The sequence below is a fragment of the Dermochelys coriacea genome, chromosome 6, assembly GCF_009764565.3.
Source record: "Dermochelys coriacea isolate rDerCor1 chromosome 6, rDerCor1.pri.v4, whole genome shotgun sequence".
In the NCBI taxonomy this organism is placed as follows: domain Eukaryota; kingdom Metazoa; phylum Chordata; order Testudines; family Dermochelyidae; genus Dermochelys; species Dermochelys coriacea.
The window spans coordinates 8007271-8028245 of NC_050073.1; the positions used below are offsets into that span (position 1 = coordinate 8007271).

Below are 20975 nucleotides of genomic sequence, written 5' to 3' on the forward strand. Positions count from 1 at the left end.
TGTTATGGGATCTCTCACGTACATGTATGTAGATCATATTAGGATCTTGGCCTAGAAAATCCTTGAGCCAGGTCCTTCCAGGGAATTCAATGTGACAACAACTTGCGTGGGGGGAAAGCAGATCTGGATAATGACCCCTCAAGGTGTTATTTACCCTTCTGCCCCTACATTTACCACCCAGGGAGGTAACCGGACCAGTGAAATTAGCCTTACCCCCTCCACTCCATAGTGTTTGTCCTCACGCAGCCCTTCTGGCTGCAGGCTCTCTGGGAGGTGGGAAGGAGAGGCCAGGAAGCCAAAGTTTTCAGACTTTATTTACTGCTGAAAGAGGCAGCGGCTGCTGTGAGGGGGAGAGAGTCGAGGGAATGGGGAAAAGGGACCCCCCAACAGATTAGCTCTTCCCTGTACATTTCAGAAGGTCCGAGCCTGGGATGGTCACAGGCTACAGACAGTCAAGGGGGAGAGGGAGGAACAAAGGGGATAAGGGGAGAAGAGAGAGGGAGATGGAAGGAAAATCCAGAGAGAACAGACTGTGGTGATGAATGGGGTGTATTGTGAGATAGCTAGATAGAGGCTACGTATTGGGGATGCATGGATAGATAATAATAATCCCTAGCTCATCTACAGTCCTTTCCATCAGAAGATCTCAAAGTGTTTTACAAAGCAGGTCAGGCTCATTAACCCCATTTTGTGGATGGGGAAACTGAGGCATAGAGCTTGATCGTCCCTTGACCAAGGTCGCCTAGCAGCAGAACCTAGGTCTCTGTGAGTCCCAATCCACTGTGCTAACCACTAAGCTACACTGTCTCCCAGGTCAGTCCCTTGATAGCTGCTGTGTGTGGGATTGATAGCGAGGTAGAACGGAGTGCATGGGGATGCATGGATGGTTATGTATGGAGGGAGAAAGAGAGAGAGAGACAGAGACAGACACCCCCCCACACCAAAGCGTCACAGCCAAGCAGCACTCCGTGGGCACCCTGTTCAGTGCCTGTGGCACCAGGGCATACCATGCAAGTGGAACTGGGCATGGAGGGGGTTGGGTCAGACTCTGGGGTCGTTGACGTGGCCCATGAACATGGGAAAGCTGTGGTTGTCATTCCACAGCACGAAGAGGAAGGGCTGCTGCACGTCGAAAACCCAGGCAGTGCGGGCCACCGAAAAGGCCGTGGCAGCCATGGCCTCCACCCCTTCCTCATTCAGCTCCAGCATGGCCCGGTGCTGGGCACTTGTCACCAACAGATCCTCTGCCTCTGAGATGCCGCACAGGTTGGAGTCATAGAAAATGCCGTAGTCTGGAGAACAGGCAGAGACGGGGGGATGTAGGAGCCACTCCTCAGTGCCCAGGAGTCTGTCCCAGTCCTGGAGACCCCACCCTCACCCCGGGTAGAGACCAGTGCCAGAGATCAGCCATGGAGATGGACCACTCAGAACCAGGGGAGCCCATGATACATCCAGTGGTCTCATGGGACCAAGAGACTTTGGACTGATCAGCTATGGGAATGGGTCATTCCAAACCAAGGGAGCCTGTGATGTGTCCAAAAGTCAAATGGAGCCAATAGACATTGGTGTGTTGGATTGGTCGTGGAGATGGGTCTCTCGGAACCAAGCATCCATGGTCCATCCAACAGTCTCACATATCCATCAGACATGGGATAGATCAATCAAGGAAATGGGTCACTCAGAACCAGGAAGCTGCAGGGGGCGGTCCATGGTCTGTCCACTGGTCTCATAGACCCAGTAGACACTGGCGTGGTGGATTAGCCATGGGAATGGGTCCCTCAGAAGCAGTGGTCTGACTCCACCACTCAGGAAATGACATCATTGCTCGTCCATTCCCCTCCAGGAAGTGATGTCACAACCAACACCCCTGCTCTGATGTCCCTTCCTGCCCAGAGCGGGAGTGGGCTCTCTTGCCTCTTCCCCTCCCACACCTAGTACCCCCCAGCCCAGCCCCCGCTGCCGCCATCCACCACCTGTCCAGCACCATCCTTACCCATCTCCCCCAGGATGTCCATGAGGTTCTGGGAGCTGTCCAGCTTCAACTTGGGCAGGCTCACCACAGTGGGCTTGAAGGGAGAGTTCATCAGCTTCTTCATCACCGCAGTGAAGGTCTCTTTGGTCAGCTTCCGCTCCACCTCGGCGAGCATCTGGGACACATGCTGGGGCACGATGACTATGAGGCTCATGTTGTGGGACAGCTGCAGCCGGCCAACCTTGGGGAAAGATGACACAAAGGCCTCTCTGTGCTGAGGACCTGTCCTCAGCCCCGATCAAACGTCCCCTTCCCCCGTCCATCCCTTCCTGTGCCACAGCTGGGCCCTCATCACCCCATCCCCCTATTCCTGGAGTCCTTTCAATGGGACCTCCAAGACACTTGCGAGCGTGAACCAGCATTATGCCACTGACTGCAGTCTTGGTCAGCTAGGGATCAGGCCCTTTGTGCCTACACCTACCCTGCTCCACCAACTGCAACCCCTGCGAGCCAGAGAATGGGTATATGGTGTCTTTGCTGCCCCACTCCCCATCCCTGGGACAGTATCCATTTCTCCCACATGCTTTTGTGTCCCCAAGTCCCGCCCCCTTCCCGTTCTTCATTCTGTCCACTCCCATGCCTGGGCAATTAGGGCCGAGCGACACTTTTTCATCAAACCATTTTTTTCCCCAAGACAGCTGGCATTTTTCAACCACATTTCCTCCAAAACTTCCCGCCAAACATATTCTGGGACAAAACAGTGGAAAATGAACATTTTCCATGAAATGGTTTCAGGTTTCAAAAGCCAGAAATGTTGCTCACTGACTTTTTTCAAAAAACTGAAAACCAATATTTTTTGCCAAAATCAAATGAAAAAATGTGTTTAAAACCAAACAACACTTTTCTTTTTTTATGTAAAACTGTTTTTTTTAACCAAAACCTGTTTTGTTCAAACAAAAAAACAATTTGGTTTCTTACTGAAAATTTTTCACCCAATAAACTGATTTCCTTTTTAACAGAAAACTGATTTTTTTTTAACCAAAAGGCAATTAGATTGTTGTTCTTACCAAAAACATGTTTACTTTCTACCCAAAAACTAATCAAAAGGACAAAAAAATTTCTTAAAGAAAACCAATTAAAAAAAAAAATTCTTGCCAGAAACCAATTTTCTTTCGAAACAAAACACAGTGGTTTTAGAGCACTAAACTCAGTGTTTTCCCTGCTAACAACTGATTTGCTTTCTAACAAAAAAATTGATTTGCTGACAAATTGAAATGTGTTAGTTTCTCGTTTAAAAAAGTCACGGCCAAACAAACAAACCACCCCTCCTGCCACCCAAAAAATCTCTGAAAAATGTGTTGCCTGAAAATCATGAAGGAAACAAACATTTTTGGACTTTTCCCACAAAAAAATTTGGTGTTTTGTGACCAGCTCATCAAATAATGCTAGGGTCAGTTGGAAATGTGGAACAATAAGGAGTTGCAGTTGTCATGCTGACCATCTCTCTTAGGTTCTTATCCCAGCACCCAGTACCAGAATATCTGGGTATCTTGCATGTAGAACCAATGCTGTGCTGGAGAAAAAGCTTCCCGGGAAATTACTGGATCCACGCTCTTTGGAGCCATGGATATTGGATGCCATGAGTTGAGAGTCCTCAGCTTGAGATCCCCACACCCCACCTGCACCTTGAGCCTGCTATTCTGAGATGCTGGCTTCACTCAGATGAGATGGGAGGTGGGGAGGGGAGAGGAGTGTGGAGAAGGGGGCAGAGGGGACATCACTAAGTGGCATTATGGAGGAAGTGTGATGGGGTGGAAAACAAGAAGGAGAAAGCGGAGGGGAGAAGGAGGGGAAAATGGAGTTGCCTTTGGAAGGTAGGCAAGACAGGGGCCAAGAAGGGAGGTGTGTGGCACAGAGCACCCGCGGGGGCTCACCTTGGCCTGCAGGCTGGGGTCATTGAAGAAGGCCAGTGGGTACTTCTTGCTGGTCATCATGGGCACCCTGATTGGGGCCTGGCCCGGGCGGTAGAATGTCTCGTTCATGGTGTTCTTCACTTTAAAGGTCGTCTTCCATTTGGCTGGAGGGCGAAAGGACAGGGAGATATAACTGGGGAGCACCCTCAGCGCATGCCACAAGGGGTATCCCAGAGGAGTCCCCCGAGGGCAGGGGATTTGAGGGGATGAGCAGCCTGGAGGAGTCCCTTGAGGCAGAGAGCTCCAGGTGGGCTCCTTGGGAGCTTGGATATCTCAGGGGACAGGTCTCAGTGGGTGCAAGTATCGCAGGGGTGGGTCTAACAGGAGTGGCAGAGGGAGCGTGTCCCTGGAGATTCGGATATTGAGGGGGGAGGGGAAAGCGTCCAAGGGACCTGGGTTTCTGGAGGGGATGTAGGGGGGCAGGGGAGCAGGTCCTGGGCATGGCACGGTGCAACGCCCCCCTCCCTTACATTGGAAATAGACAGCATTGAGCAGCACCAGCTGGACGTCAGGCTCCAGCTCCTTCAGCAGCCTCTTGATCTTGTCCTTGGTCACGTCTCTCACCCACTTGTTGATGAGTTGCAGGTCCTGGGTCTTGTTGCCACTGAGCTCCTGGGGCCGGCTGTTGTAGAAGCGCAGCGACTGGTTGAGGAAGGCTTCATTCAGGGGCAGGCCTGCAAGCCGGGAAGGCAAGGGGATGAGGAACCGAAAGCCACTGCTGCCCTGTGAAGCCCTCAAACTCCCCTCTGCCACCTGGGCAACACCAACCTCCCCTTACTCCCTTAACAATGTCGCAAACCCTCTTCCTGACCATAGGAAGTTAGACAACCCCTTGCCCCGTCCGGTGCCTCAATTTCCCCATCTGTAAGATCACCTCTCTGCTGAGCAGTATTATATATCAGGGCCCTGCAGGGGAAATTGCAAGGGGATAACTTGTTTATTTACACCATCTCCACCTGTCCTGGAACGAGGTGGTCACAAAGAGCATTCAGGCTAATCCCCTCTTTCAGAGATCCCAGTCCAGACTCCAATGCCCACTTCCCAGGAAGCAAGTCTGTCCCCAAAATTGACTCTAGTTACAGACATTAAGGCAGAGAGCAAAGCCTTCTACTGTTTGTAACAGCTCCTCCCAAATAGAAACTGCATTACAAAACTAACGGCAACACAGAATGTCTCCAAAGCCTGAACACTTGCTCACACGCTAAAAAAAAAAGAGCTTGTGAGGCTCTCTGCAACAGTACTGCCTTGGGACCCCTGCCATGACAATACCTCCTTCCCCGAAGGCATGCTGCAGAGGGGGAGTTGGAAAGTGCTTTGAGATCCTCAGAGGGAAAAGCAAAGCACTGGCATTTCTCTGCTGACCTGAGTGCCGATGTGAAGCCCTCATACCCACTCACCTTGGCGGAGGAAGAGCTTTGAGGCCGAGATCAAGGCCTGGGATTTGAGGAGCCGCTGCAGTGGAGTGTGGACGCAGACGAGATCTGAGGGGTAGGAGAGGATGGACTCTAGCCGTTCTTTGGTTTCGCCCCGGGCCCCTGCATGAGAAGAACAAGTTTTCAGATGGGAGGATGAAGATTGACAGGGCTGGGGAAAGGGGCAAGGGCCACTCTTGCAGGGGGACTGGCCTTGGATAATTCCGTGTGTGGGTAGCACTGGGAGCTGGGTTGGAGACTCATCCCCATGGGATAGCTTGGTCTCTGAGGTTTCCTTGGGTGGCCGGGCCTCCCCTTCTCATCAGGGGCTCCCGGTACCATTGGTAACAGCATCCCATCCCAGCCACCCAGCAGTGTTGCTTTGGCCCATGGCCAATGGGAGAAGGCTCTCAGTGCACCATCCCTGAGGGAGGCAGAGCTGGGCATGGCCCCGTCAAGATGGGAGTGAGTATGGGGGATTGTGGGGGGTGAGTGAAGGGGTATGTGTAATGGGTGTTTCTGAGAGAGAGGTGGGTGTGAGCGATGGCTGTGTTTGCGAGGTTGAATGTGTGCGCAATCATTGTGTGACCAGCTCTGTGTGTGTGTGGTGGTTTTGTGTGTGCAATGGTTGTGTGTATGTGTGAGATGGCTCTGTGTGTGCTGACTGGATTTGTGTAACAGTTGTGTGTGTGCATGTACACAGTGGTTGTGCATGTGTGAAATGGTTGTGTCTACGCATGCAATGGCTATGTGCACAATGGTTGTGCATGCGATGGTAGTGTGTGCATGCATGATGGTTGTTTGGGCCTATGATGTTTGTGTGGACATGTCTGGTGACTGTGTGATGGGTGTATATGTGACAGGGGTGTGTGTGTGTGTGTGTGTGTTTGTGTGAGACAGCTGTGGGTATGTGCTATGGGTGTATGTGTGACAGGTGTGTATGTGAAAGCTGGGGTATATGTGTAACAGGTGTGTGTGTGTGACAGCTGTGGTACATGTGGTAGGTGTATGTGTGGCTGGTGTGTGTGCAACAGGTGTGGGTATGAATGATAGGTGTATGTATGGTGTGTGTGTGTATGAAGACTATGGATATGTTTGATGGGTATATGTGTGACAGGTGTGGGTATGTGTGATGGGTGTATGTGTGACAGGTGTCTGTATGAAGGCTGTGAGTATGTGTGATGGGTGTATATGTGATAGGGGGTGTGTGTGACAGCTGTGAGTATGCGTGATGGGTGTATGTGTGACAGGTGTGTGTGTGACAGTTGTGGATATGCATGATGGGTGCATGTATGACAGGTGTGTGTGTGACAGTTGCATCTGCGTATGCGTTGACTGCGTGTGTGACTGCTGTGTATGTGTGCACTGCCCTTACCCAGCAAGAGGTGCGAGAGCACCAGGGCCACGCTGAAGGGCGAGAAGACTACGTTGGAACCAGTGTTTTCCACCTTGACCAATTTCGAATAGAACTTCAGTGCAAAATCAGTCAGCGCCGTTGCAACCCTGGGGCTCTCCTCCTTGGAGTCGTCCCCACAGGTTCCCCAGGGGTCGCTGGGTGGGCACCGCTGGGGTGTTGTGATGGGTGCCGTAGTGGCCTCAGTGGTGGGTGCAGTAGTGGGCTCCTTGGCTGGCTCCTTGTCTAGTTCCTTGGCTGGCTCCTTGTCTATGTCCTTGGCTGGCTCCTTGTCTAGCTCCTTGACTGGCTTCTTGTCTAGCCCTTTGGCTAGCTCCTTGACTGATTCCTTGTCTGGCTTCTTGGCCGGCTCCTTGTCTGATTCCTTGTCTAGCTCCTTGACTGGCTCGTTGTCTGATTTGTTGTGTGGCTCATCTAGATCCTTGGCCAGCTCTGTGGTATTCTGGATCTCTGGTACAGAGGGGCGACAGGTTTGTATAATTTTTGGTGGGGCCCAGAACAGTACCGCCTCCCCCACTGCCCCCTACACCTGCCTTGTAAGCCAATATACAGTAACTCCTCACTTAAAGTCGTCCTGGTTAACGTTGTTTTGTTGTTACATTGCTCATCAATTAGAGCAGTGGTTCACAAACATTTTTTTTTCGCGGACCACTTGAAAATTGTTGCGGGTCTTGGTGGACCACTTAATGATCTTTCCAAATGTTGTTTGTACTGTTAGCTAACTAATGTAAAGCGCTTTGGATAAAAAAACCCTTAATAATAATTAACATTTTTTTGTTCTACACATAAAAGCACACAACTCATATTTTAATATCAGTATGTCACGGAGTCCCCGGGCGATGCTCTGGAACTGCTCCCTACGAAGCCAGTCAGGACTCTGGGGAAGTCTCCTTTCTGTGAGCAGCCTGTCTTCAGGACACACAGCTCACCTGGCTTCCCCCTTCCTGGGTCTGACCGCGGAGCATTCAGCATCCTCTGCCCCTCCGTGCGCTTCCCATAGCGAGTCCACCCAGGTGGGCTCCTGGGGAAGCCAGAAGGTCCTGCCCCCCAACTTCGCAGTCAGACGTGACTCTCAGCCAGCCAGTAAAACAGAAGGTTTATTAGATGACAGGAACATGGTCTAACACAGAGCTTGTAGGTGCAGAGAACAGGACCCCTCAGCTGGGTCCATTTTGGGGGGCAGTGAGCCAGACAACCATGTCTGCACTTCACTCCATGTCCCCAGCCAGCCCCAAACTGAAACTCCCTCCAGCCCCTCCTCCTCTGGGCTTTGTCCCTTTCCCCGGGCTAGGAGGTCACCCTATTTCCTTTGTTCTCCAATACCTTTAGCTCTCACCTTGCAGGGGGGGGAAGGGCTAGCCCATCAGTTGCCAGGAAACAGGATGTTGGCCATTCTCTGTGTCCAGACCCCTGCACACACACCTGCCCTCTAGGGCTCTGCAAGGATCATACACCCTTATCCCACCACCTAGATACTTAAGAACTGCATTGGGGAAACTGAGGCACCCCACAATATTCAGAGGAAACATTAAGAACAGTCCTGCTTCGTCACATCTCTCCCCCTTTTGAGACCGAACTGAGCGGGGTCACTTTCGCCGGTGACCTGGGGAAGTTCGAAGCCACCAGCGTTCCCATGGATGCCCCAGCATCTCTCCCGTTCCTTGATGGGAGTTACACCAGGCCCTTCCAGTTTCACGCCCTCCCTTACGTCAGGGGTGGTCGACAGCACTCACATGCCGCGTGTGGGAAGGTTTATGCGGCCCGTGCCCTTTTGCCACCCCAAAACCCCCAGGGATCAAACTGGTATTGAGTCTTCCCCCAGCACTCCAGTCTGGAGGGCTGCAATTTGGGCTCTCTTGGTTAAGAGCCCCCATCTTGACCTGGGCCACCTACTGTTCACTTACAGAACGAGCATGGAGACATTCCTTTCTCAACAACCTTGTAGCCCCAACAAACTGGCCAAACACAGCCACTTGGTTATAGGACTGTTTAACTTTCTTAACAGCTTTCACTCCATCTGAGACCTTCTCAAAGCTATCAACACTGGATCTTTCAACAGGAAAGTCAGTGGCTTCATTCACAACAGAAAATTTCTGGCTGTTAGGAACTGAAACTTTCCGATGAAGTAAGCTGTAGCTCACGAAAGCTTATGCTCAAATAAATCTGTTAGTCTCTAAGGTGCCACAAGTACTCTTTTTCTTTTTTGCGAATACAGACTAACACGGCTGCTACTCTGAAACCTTTCTTGATTAAATCACTTTCACACCCTTCAGTTGCAGTAAACTGCTTGCAAAGACTACCATGAGGATTTCTTTCCGTGGGGGCTTTCTATGCAACAATTCACCTTTCACAGAAATTCTGCCCTTACCCTCTTTACCTAGGGCTTCCTCTAGAGGAACACTTTCCTGAGCAACAACAGACTCTTTCTGGGTCTCACTTACATCCAGAATTACCTCTGGCCCATCAGGCGGATTCCTACACAATCCCCTTTCAGGCAAACTTGCAGACTTCCTAGATAAAAGGTTAGAAGCATTCTCCTTCCCTTTGCCACACACAAGTTCAGGAATCTTTTCCTTCTTGTTACAGGTTTCCACACCCTCAGTAGGTAACACAATCAAATCACCTTTATGCTCTCCTTGTGCCCTGACTAGGATCTCACCCTGATTAGACAGAGTTGCTACACCCTTTTCCAACAACACGCTAGCAACAGGCAAAATACAAGCACCAGAATTGTCTAGTCTCTGGGATTTTACATAGACACTACCTGGATGCGACCAAGTTAAAGTGCCATTCTCCCGAGCAGACACAAACTTAGGACCATTCCCTTTCTGGGCTTTAGCTGAATCCAGAACCAACTCTGAGACAACTGCGCTACCCTCAACCATCACAGGCTGAAAGGCCCCTTCTGTCTGCTCCACAGACAAAGAAGAGCTGGACACTTTCTCCTTTACCAGACACACAGCTTGAGATCTCATTCCCTTATCCCAGCACACAGGGCTTTCACAGACAACTGCTTGGAGACCGGGGTAGCTTCCTCCACAGGCAAGTCAATACCCCTGACAGACACAGGCACGTTTCCTTCACTGTCACAATTCTCCACCAGGTAACAGGTAAGGTGCAGGGACACTCATCTTCCACTCTCCTCGCCTTCCCACCTGCTGACTTGACAAAGCCATCAGCTCACAAGGCTGCCTAGGCTCATCCAAACTTTTCTTACCAAGCACCTTGCCACTCCCAAGAGATAACCTGCCCTGCCCTGCCTGTATCCTCCCCCCCTCAGCTGGGGTCTCAGCTCCCACTGTGCTCAGTGCTGCCCTTACTGTCCCAGTGGGGGTAGGCAGCGAGCTCGCTGCTTTCCTCACTGCATCAGAGCCAGCGTGAGCCCCCTCTCCGGTGTGCAAGGGGGTGGGGAGCATCTCTCAGTCCCACCCAGCCCCAGGGGCTGGTTACAGGCAGGCATGTAGCCTAAGCGTAGCAGCTCATCCCCGCTGCCAGCCAGGTCATCTGCATTTTCACTGACCATTTCCCTCTCCACCGATTGGTTCCCTGGATTCAAATTCAAACCCTTGGCCATTACAGGAGCAGGGCCTGGATCCTGTACGAAAGAGACACAGTCACTCCCCAACTGGGTCTCGCAGCTGATATCCTGGAGAACCCCAACGACCAGCCAGCCCCACCCCTCCTGGGTCTGCATAGGGATCTGGGCCCTAGGCAGGGTGAGGGGCTTCAACCCTGGGACCCTCACCCAGCTCACACAGCCCCTCAGCATTTGAGGCTGCACCACCAGGGGCCTGACAACAGTTCTCTCCGTGCCAGGAACTCGCCACCCCAGGAATGTCTCCCCATTGACCATCACCTTCCGCTCCCACTGGAGGTCCAAGGGACCTGACCCCAGGAAACTCCGCACAGACATATAGGCTGGGACCAGGAGTAGGAGCTGTCCACCTCCCCATCCATCTGGCTGATGGAGTCTATGGCCTTGTGACCCAGCAAGGGAGCTAGACACCGGGGCTTTTCTGCAGGGTCCCCCTGGTTCAAATCGCCCTCCTGCTCGAAGGCAGTGAGGTGGGCATCCACATCCCCCCCCTTAACCAGGGGCAGCAATTTAGTCTCGAGGTTCCCTGCGGAACTGGCACCCCGGGATCTATCCCCACTCACCCCGGGAGGTCCCCTATGCCTCTCCGCTCCACCACCGCCAGTTCACGCTGCTGCTGCTTCTGTAGCTCTTTCTCGGGATCTCGCTGTCTCTCACAGTCCTCTCGCTCTCTTGGACTCAGCTCCAATCCCGTCCGTCTCCGATCCCCCGATGGGGAACCCGATCATGAAGACCCTCATCTGGTCGGGGACAGGAGTCTTGGGGATGCCTGGCTACTACTCCAACTGCTTCTAGATCCTGCTATAGCCCCATTTGGGGTCAGGAATCTGCTCCTTAGAGTGATCATCCTCCTCCAGCTGCACGATTAACTGTGCTTTGGTGAACTTGCCAATGTGTAACCCTCTCTTTCTGCACAGGGTTACAATGTTCTTCTTAAGAAGATGGTGACAGGCCATTACTCTGCTCTTCCCAAGTTGTTGTGGACTCACAGACCTGTGCACTCTTAGCTCCCTACGGTTTCCAGGGAGAACCCCTAGTGTGCCAGCCCTTCTCGAGGTCACCACCTCTTTGCCAGGGTCAAGCTGCAGACTCCTCCGCCCCTGGGACCGCTCGCTGCAATCCCCAGGGGAACCCTGTTACTGCAAAAGTCCTTCTCTCTCCCAGGGTCAAGCCGCAGGCTCCTCCGCCCCTGAGACTGCTCACCGCAGTCCCCAGAGGACCCCATTACTGCACAGTCCTTCTCGCTGGTCACACACTCCCAGGGGTTAACTGCCCCCCGAAACCGCTCCTCTCTGAGCCTTCAGCACGCCTGGTCCTCGTCAATCCCCCTTCGTTTTACTGCTCCCCAGTTACTTACTGCGGGAAGCGCCATCCGCAGGGTGCAGTACATCCCACTGCTGCCACCAGTTGTTACGGAGTCCCCGGGTGATGCTCTGGAACTGCTCCCTACGAAGCCAGTCAGGACTCTGGGGAAGTCTCCTTTCTGTGAGCACACTGTCTTCAGGACACACAGCTCACACAACTTCCACCTTCCTGGGTCTGACCTCGGAGCATTCAGCATCCTCTGTCCCTCCGTGCGCTTCCCACAGCGAGTCCGCCGAGGCAGGCTCCTGGGGAAGCCAGAGGGTCCTGCATCCCAACTTCACAGTCAGACGTGACTCTTAGCCAGCCAGTAAAACAGAAGGTTTATTAGACAACAGGAACATGGTCTAAAACAGAGCTTGTAGGTGCAGAGAACAGGACCCCTCAGCTGGGTCCATTTTGGGGGGCAGTGAGCCAGAAAACCACATCTGCACTTCACTCCATGTCCCTAGCAGCCCCAAACTGAAACTCTCTCCAGCCCCATCTCCTCTGGGTTTTGTCCCTTTCCCGGGCTAGGAGGTCACCAGATACCTTTGTTCTCCAACCCTTTAGCTCTCACCTTCCAGGAGGGAAGGGCCCAGGCCATCAGTTGCCAGGAAACAGGGTGTCGGCCATTCTCTGTGTCCAGACCCCTGCACACACACCTGCCCTCTAGGGCTCCGCAATGATCAAACACCCTTATCTCACCATCTAGATACTTAAGAACTGCATAGGGGAAACTGAGGCACCCCCACACTATTCAGAGGAAACATTAAGAACAGTCCCACTTTGTCACACAGTAGTCTTAACAGGTTTCAGAGTAGCAGCCGTGTTAGTCTGTATTCGCAAAAAGAAAAGGAGTACTTGTGGCACCTTAGAGACTAACAAATTTATTAGAGTATAAGCTTTCGTGAGCTACAGCTCACTTCATCGGATGCATTAATGCTCTAATAAATTTAGTAGTCTTAACCTTTCTAATGAGATGGATGTGCCCTCTCTCTCCTGCCGCAGCAGCCCCGAGCTGGGGCTGGGAAGGAGGGCTGTCTCTCCCCGGCAGCCGCAGCCCTGGAGCTGGGGAAAGTCGCCTCTTTCTCTGGCCGCCACAGCCCTGCACGACACAAATTCCCCCTGCCCCCTTTTCTCACATGACTGCCCTCTCCCACCTACCCCTTATTTCCCACAAGACCACCACCTGACCTTACAAGCGCATTTTCTCCAGGGTCCAGGCACTTAATTAGTGGAGCCATACCCGCACAAATCCACTCATTAGGTGGGTGCCCTTCATTCTCTCATGTGTGGCCGCCCAGGCGCGCACCTTAGAAGAAACGACCCACAGACCCCCTGAATGGAGCTCACGGGCCACAGTTTGAGAACCTCTGAATTCGGGAACATGCGCATTTAAAGTTGCACAATGCTCCCTTATAACGTTGTTTGGCAACCGCCGGCTTTGTCCACTGCTTGCAGGAAGAGCAGCCTGTTGCCGGTAGCTGGTGGGGCTTGGAACCAGGGTGGACCGGCAGCTCCCCTGAGTTCCCTGTGTGGCAGCCGCCCAGCAGGCTAGCAATTGCTAGGAAGTTCAACTGTCCCTCCCCGCACTGCCCTGCGCTGCTCCTGCCCTCTGCCTTGGAGTTGCTCCCTGTAGCCTCCTGCTTGCTGTGCATGGGGTGGGGGGGAAGAGGGGTGCTAATGTCATGGTGTGTCCCCCCCACTCCTGCCCCTTGTTCTTTTACCCCATTCACAGAGCGGGGGGGGGAGCAGGGCAAACAGGACAGGGCTCAGGATGCTGGCAGCAGCTGCCTGTCAACTTGCTGATCTCCTTAAAATGGCAATGGACTTAGAGTGGGGTCAGCGTACTTAAAGGGACAATGCGCGTCTCTCTCTCTCTCACACACACACAGGTTGTGTGTCTCTGTCTCTCTTTGCCATGCTGTCTCCCCTCCCTCCATTCCTGCTGCCTTGTAGAGTGTGAGGCTACATTAACAACAATGTGTTAACCCTTGAGGGCTCAGCCGAGTGCTAGTTCATCATTTAGCAGCAAGTCATTCCCTGGGAAATATCGCATTCCCTGACTTCACCACCTCAACCAAGCTTCACAATCATCATTGCTGTGTACAGTATTTGTTTGTTTAAAACTTATACTCTGTGTGTGTGTGTGTATATATATATATATATATATATATATATATATCTTTTGTCTTGCAAAAAAAGATTCACTGGAACCTAACCTCCATATTTACATTAATTCTTATGGGGAACTTGGATTCGCTTAACATCATTTAGCTTCAAGTAGCATTTTTCAGGAACATAACTATAATGTTAAGCAAGGAGTTACTGTATATTTTTTTAAATAATGTAAAAATGTGAGGGCTCTGGGGTGAGGCTAGTGATGAAGGGTTTGGGGTGTGGGAGGGGCTGAGGCAGAGGGTTGAGGTGCAGGGATGAGGGCTATGGGATGGGGTTGGGGGGTTTGGGAGGGGCTCAGGGCTGAGGCAAGGGTTGGGGAGTGAGGGCTCTGGCTGGGGGTGGGGGCGGACAGGGGTTGAGGAGGCCAGAGAGAAGGACTCCTCCCAGCCCTCTCCCAGCTGGCAGCAGCGAGCTCCAGGGCAGAGTCCCCCTCTTCCCCCCCCGCACCCCACTCACCTTGCACCACTGTCACTGCACATGCTCCTAGGGTCCCTCTCAGGTCCAGCAAGTCCCCTTGCTTCCCCTCTGGTAGGTGCCGGGGGGATTGCCATCACATGTGCCCCCCCTCCCCTGCTGCCCCTTGCCCAGCCTGGTGGTACATGTCTCTCAGGGACCCCTCCTGGGCCACACATGCCAGTAGCACAATCAGCCTCCCCTTCTCTCTCTGTCATGCTGGAGGCAGCTCTGCAACCTGCAAACTCCTCTCTCCCTGACTCCTCCTAGGTCTCCTGCCCCTCCATCTCTCTCCCATCCTCCATTCCCTTCCCGGGTCTGCAGAGCTTCCTGCCAAATCACATAGAATCATAGAATATCAGGGTTGGAAGGGACCTCAGGAGGTCATCTAGTCCAAGCCCCTGCTCAAAGCAGGACCAATCCCCAATTTTTGCCCCACATCCCTAAATGGCCCCCTCAAGGATTGAACTCACAACTCTGGGTTTAGCAGGCCAATGCTCAAACCACTGAGCTATCCCTCCCCCCTGTCCCCTTAGCAGGGATGGAACAGAAGGTGGGTCTCATTGTTGGCTTCCTCACCTCCTGTGGAGTCCTGGCTAGCAGCTTGTGAGGGGAACTTGGAAGCAGAGTGCTGTTTGTCCCCTTCTGCGCCATCAAGCCAATCCTGCTGTGCCAACACCATAGAGGAAAGGAGAAGGATCCATCAGATAAGTAAGATCCAAGGCCCAAGGGGTGTGTGGGCTCCTGGGTACCAACACACAGGGCAGCATCAAGGGGAATTGGATCTGGTACCAACTAAGGGGTGATTTACTGCCCCTTGCCCCTCAGGAACTGCCTGAATCTCCCCAGCTGGAGATTCAGCTGAGTGGGGAAATCCACAAGGGGTGGAGCTACAGGGAAGTTCCTCGGAGGCGGAGTTTTCAGGAGGCCGAACTGGGGGGAAGTTCCCAGGAGGTGGAGCTCTGGGGGCGTGGGTGTGGCCAGAGCACACCATTCTGGTCAATATTCTTTGTTCAAAATGTTTTTTCAACAAAAAATGGCTTTTTAATCAAAATGGCATTTTGGGGGGGGATCTCCATTTTTGGATGACATGGCTCAGTTAAAAACCCATTTTTTCAGTCTCCAAAAACTGAAAAATTTCAGGGCTTAGGTGAAAATGTTCAGTGAAAGCAAATATTTCTGTCCAACTGGCTAAAGTTTTTTGCTTTCCAGTTATCAGAAACTAAAACATTTTCAGTCACCAAAACCCATCATTTTTTCCAGTTTTAGGTTTTTGCTGAAATAAATGAAATTTCAGAAAACGTTACAGTTTTCAGCATGAAAACAAGTAACATCTCAGTTGGAAAATTTTCACTAAACCCCCAAATTTTTGCCGAAGCAGGTGAAAATGTTTGGGTTTCCAGTGCCTTAAACCCTCACATTTTGGGAAAATGTTCTAGTTTTGGTGGCCAAACATGGAATTTATTTTTCTTTTTTTGTTAATAAAAACCCAAAAGGTTTTGCAGAAAAATATAGGCAAAAATGAAAGAAAACGGATATTTTTGCCAATTGTTTTGCAGGTTTAATAAACCAAACATCCTCCACATCCACAGCGCTAACCATCCCCAGATGGGCACTTACCAGTTGGCATAGCTCAGAGCAACCCCCAGGCAGCTCCAGTATGTGCCAGGATTGGGGCAGAGTTGAGCAGAGGTGGGCATGTGGTGGCACCCCATGATTCAGATCAGTCCCTGGTTCTGGCTACTTCCACTGTTTGGGAGCCCAACTCTGCCCACTTGAGAGGCACTGACTCCTCACTCGGGAGCTGACTTTCAGGGCTGTGGGTCAACCACAGCTGCCACTGACATCAGTGCTTGTCCCTGGTGCTCAGCACCTCTGTATCTCCAGCCCTACGATCCTTGGAGCATTCATCTCCAACACTCAATGGGTTAAACTCCCCCCTCCCCAGGAAGGACAAGGCTCCCCCAGCACGGAGGATGGACTCACGCCTGCGAAGGTCACCAGCCACACTAGGATCAGCCAGCTCTTCATGGCAACGAATCCTGCCAAAGCAATGCCCAGAAGTCAGTGAAAACCCTTCCCACCTTTGCCCTCTCCTGGCCCAGCTGCCCACAGTGCTGGGCCTGGATGGGCCAGGCTGGCACTCCTAGGTGTACCCCCACCCCACTGAAGCACAGTGCCCCCTCCTCAGCCTGCTCTGCCCAATTGCACTCCCTTGGCTTCTGTCTGTCTGGCCACCCCTCTGTGCCAGTCTGTCTGTCCTGTCTCTGTTCCCCAATCTCCACATGTCTGTCTGCTCACCCCCTCTGTGCCTGTTTGCCCCCCAATCTCTATATCTGCCTGTTTGTCCACTCCCTCAGTCTGTCCATCCACTCTCTCTATGCCTGTCTATATGTCCACCATCTCTGTGTCTGTCTATCTGACTCCTTCCTTTGTGCCTATCTGTTTCTTCATCTTAGGGCCTGTCTGTTCCCCACATCTCTATGTCTGTCTGTCCATCCTCCCCCTCTGTCTGTCTGTCCCCCTCATCTCCCTGCCTGTCTGTCCTTCCACACCCTTTGTCTTTTCTTCCCCCATCTCCTTGCTTTTCTGTCTGTCCATCCCTTCTGTGTCTGTCTCCCCACTCTGTGACTCTCTCAGTCTGTCTTTCTCACCCTTCTGTGTCTGTCTGTCTGTCCCCCACCCTCCCCACTTGTCCCTGTGTCTGTCTATGCACCTTTCTTTGTGCGTACGTCTGTCTGCCTCCCCCTCTCTGTGTCTGACTCTGGGTCTTCCCATTCTGTCTCTTTCGCAATCTCTCATCACATGGCCAGTGTGGGATGCTAGGTTCGCTCCCAGCAGCTCCCCACCCCTGTCGCTGAAAGCCAGGGGCTGAGAGGCTGAGCCAGGGAGAAGGAGGAAGAGACACCAGATGCAGAAGAGAGAGAGAAGGGCTGACAGAGGTGAAAAAGGGCTGCAGTCTGCCTCATATCTGACCCCAAACCCAGAGCCCCACCTGCTCCCTGTGTTCCAAAGTGATCAGTGTCCAAACCCGAGCCCAGGCACTCAGGGCACAGAGGGCAGTTGAGGGTGGAGCATGGGGTGGAGGGGATGCACCCATTGGCTGGCTCTGGCCCCAGCCTGTTAAAAATTAAGGATGATTGATTCCTGGTGTGATTTCCCGTAAATCAGGGGGCAAGAAGGGTGGGCAGCAGCTGACGCAGGGGAGGCAGCGGGTGGATTGTCCAACTCTGCCGAAGGTGGAAACAGGGACCTTGGCCCCTCCCCCCGTGAGTATAGCTCCCTGGGGCACCAACTGGAGGCCAAAGGTCCTGGCTTGAAGTGGTTTCAATCATATACAGGGTTTGCAGTTTGGTTCAATGGGTCTCAGCACCCCCATTATACAAATTGTCCCTGAGCCCCTGCTGGGGTCCCATCTCCAGAGGCTAAGCCCCTGGACAGTAACTGATGGTGTAAAACTCCTGTCCTTGTTGACTGTCCCTGTTTGTTGCTGCTGGGATCAGAGCTCCATTTTTCTGGTTAGGTCAGAAAGCCACAGCCACGTATGAGTATTTCTGTGCAAGGGGCCCAATTCCCAATCTGAGGCTGGATCTTGTCTCTGGGCCTTTCCTTGTGCACCTTCTGCTTTGACCCTAATGGAAATGCCCTGATTTTGTTGACCCTCCTTTCTGAAAACAGGGCCATTGTGACAGCCTCTGGAGCTTACAGGGGGGAAAACAGCTCAACAATGTAAGAACAGCATGAAAGTGCACATGAGTGCGATAAGAACTCAGGCCTTATCTAGACACAAAAGCTGCAGTGGGTTAGCCATCCTGGATAGTTAAAGGAGTGGACGGAGTTATAACGGTATATACAGTTTATATCCACTCCTATAAAGGTGCTTATACCATTATACACTGGGATAAAGGTGCATACACTGGAATAGCTATTCCTGTGTAGGAAGAGGAATAAACTACATTAGTATGAGATACCTTTATACCAGAATGATATCATTTACACTAGTAGCTGTATTAATATAACCATATCAGAAGAAAATCACACCCCTAACTGACGTAGTTATACCTGTGCAAACCCAACACTGTATGTATAGCAGATCTTGCTCGGGAGCGATACACTGACACATTAAACCTTGAGCTCAAAGAGAACTATCAGACATTTTTCTTTGCATCTTGAGATAGTCTGTGAGCAGTTGAAGTGTAAGTCCTCTCATGTCCAGAGTTTTATTTTTACACCTGCCTGACGTCTGTTTCTTCCGGTGAAACTCAGAGAGCCTCATCATAATGTATCAATCTACCAATCTACATCAAATAAATGACATGCCAGTAGGGCCCAGAATTGGAAGCAAGTCATAGTTGGAGCTTTCTGCCACCTCGGGAAGGCTGGTCAGTGAAAGAGATGGAGCTGTCTTGGTCTTAGATTGCAGTCAGGTCCCCTTTTCTAGCTTTTCTCTAAATTTCTGCAAATTTCTCAGAGGAGGTTGGAGTTTTCTCAAATACATTAGAATCCCCCTGTAAATGGTTTCCAGGCAAGGAGGCTCCTTCAGGAGTAGTTTGCCAAGGGTTAATATCTGAGAAGTTTGATTGGATATCTAAGTCACATGATGGTTTTGGCCCCCACTGCTGTGTGTGTATTACAACTGAGAAACGTGCTACCCATGTGAGATCAGCAACAGTTGCTGAAAATCCACTAAAAGAAAAGGAGTACTTGTGGCACCTTAGAGACTCTACTCCTTTTCTTTTTGCGAATACAGACTAACACGGCTGCTACTCTGAAACCTGAAAATCCACTGTTACACACACAAAATTCTCTGTTACTCACACACTCTAGGGCACCCACCTTTACCCAGTTCCTAGTGCTCAAGGTGTAGCCCTCTTAATTTAGGTACCCCCACCCTTTCCCAGTTCCTAGGGCTCCAGGTAAAAAGCACCTAACTTTACCTCTCCATGGGTTCCAGGCTCTAATCCTCCATGGGCTCCGGGCAAACACCGTTTCCCTGTGGACTCAGAGCTTAATCTTTTGTGGGTTTACGGAGTCTTTTACTAGTGAAAGAGCTGTACACAGTAATATACTACATAACCTCTATTTATTAACAATCACCAAAACCAGACTGCACATGCTACACATACAGTGCTCACCACTCCCAATAAGACAGATGAACTTTGCTTGATGGCCAGTCAGGACCAGGTCCATCTGGGGGACTCCAATTTCTGCATGGTGTCATTGGCCGAGTGTTGAGATCTGACAGCTCTGATTTTTGGGGCTGTGTCCTGGAGTTGATTCCCAAAGAATTTCCTTTTGGATCCCAGTTTATGTAGTGAAATTTGAGTCCTTTTTAGCTATACCTTAACGAATCATTATACTAAAATTTTACTAATGTTAGGAAAAAATTTAACATGAACCAGTTATGTCAACCGAACAAAAGTTAGGCCAATGCAGGAATGCTGGGAAGGTTCCTGACTGAAATAGGTAGGATGAAAGAATGCTCGTTAAGTGCAAGGAATGAATTAAGGAGGAGACCTGCATTCCTGCATTATCATACCAGATGTTCTGAGAATGAGAAGGAGACACACTGTCTCCACTCCCTGTTTCTGTTTCATGTATGTTCTTAACTCCTTGTCTCCAGCTTGACAACTGGATTGATAAGAAAGTTGGGGAGGCATAACGACTTGCAAAAGCTATATACAATAGGAGATAGGTATGCATGCATGATAAAAGACTTTTAACTAGCAAAGGGGGGGGAGGGGGTTTGGGCTATTTCATGAATAATCTGTGACGCGACGGACCTGTCTATAAAAACCTATTAGTTTTGCCTAGGAGCAGGCTGGTTCTCTTTGGAGACGGGCTGCTCTTTATTGTTGTGTGCACTCTTCAATAAAGAACTTATACTTGGACCTTACTGGTGTTGTCTGTCTCTCTGAGGTCAGACAACGAACCGTGCCGTCTGGGGTTCGAGTCAAATTTGGTGACTCCGCCAGGACCCGTCTGACTCTCCGGCGTAGGCTCAGACTCTAAAAGCAATGCAGTGCGCATCCTCCGGCTTCGAGGAGCCTTGCCGATGATCTGATTCCTGCGTCGGCAATAAGGTGTGTCCTGCGAACCAGCTGAAGCCTGTAGAAATCCAGCAACATCCACCTACCCGTTGAGTAGGCTCCAGATCCAGGTCTTCGGGGTTCGAGTCCTTGGAGAGGGTCTTCAGGGTTCGAGTCCCTGGAGAGGTAAGCAATCGCTTGATAATAAGGGTTGTGGGTTTGAGTCCCCTTTTTACCCAGGATGGGACAATTTGGCAGGAAATGCCCAGGGGAGGCCCCGTTGTCTCTAATACTCAGAGATTGGAAGGGAATCTCTGGAACCACTGGTTTAACTATATCCAAAATGAGAAATCTGTGTCAGGTTCAGTGGCCAGCCTTCACCACTCATTCGTCCCTGATTAAAGATTGGCCAGCCTGCGGAACTTTTTCCGCAGACAGGATGGATTCCTTAAAAGATATTTTGATCGATCTTATGGGACAAATGGATTATTTGTTTGTGTGGTATAACTATAAGCTTTAAGACAGGACTTCCAGGCAGAAAAGGAAGCACTGGCTAAGCAAGTACCAGTCCTTCAGAGACTTGTCAAAATTTAATCATTTGT

At 51.3% G+C, this 20975-nt stretch overlaps 1 protein-coding gene across 1 annotated transcript; it reads right to left on the reverse strand.

Annotated features, from left to right (window-relative positions):
- Positions 1 to 296: 296 nt before the first annotated feature.
- Positions 297 to 17444, reverse strand: SERPING1 (serpin family G member 1). Its single transcript, XM_043516627.1, is given in 10 exon segments — positions 297 to 1292; positions 1994 to 2213; positions 3907 to 4049; positions 4416 to 4619; positions 5343 to 5480; positions 6733 to 7221; positions 14924 to 15011; positions 16331 to 16386; positions 17340 to 17411; positions 17414 to 17444. Coding segments are annotated over 10 exon segments (1692 nt in total). The 3' UTR covers positions 297 to 1041.
- Between the last annotated feature and the right edge of the window lie 3531 nt (positions 17445 to 20975).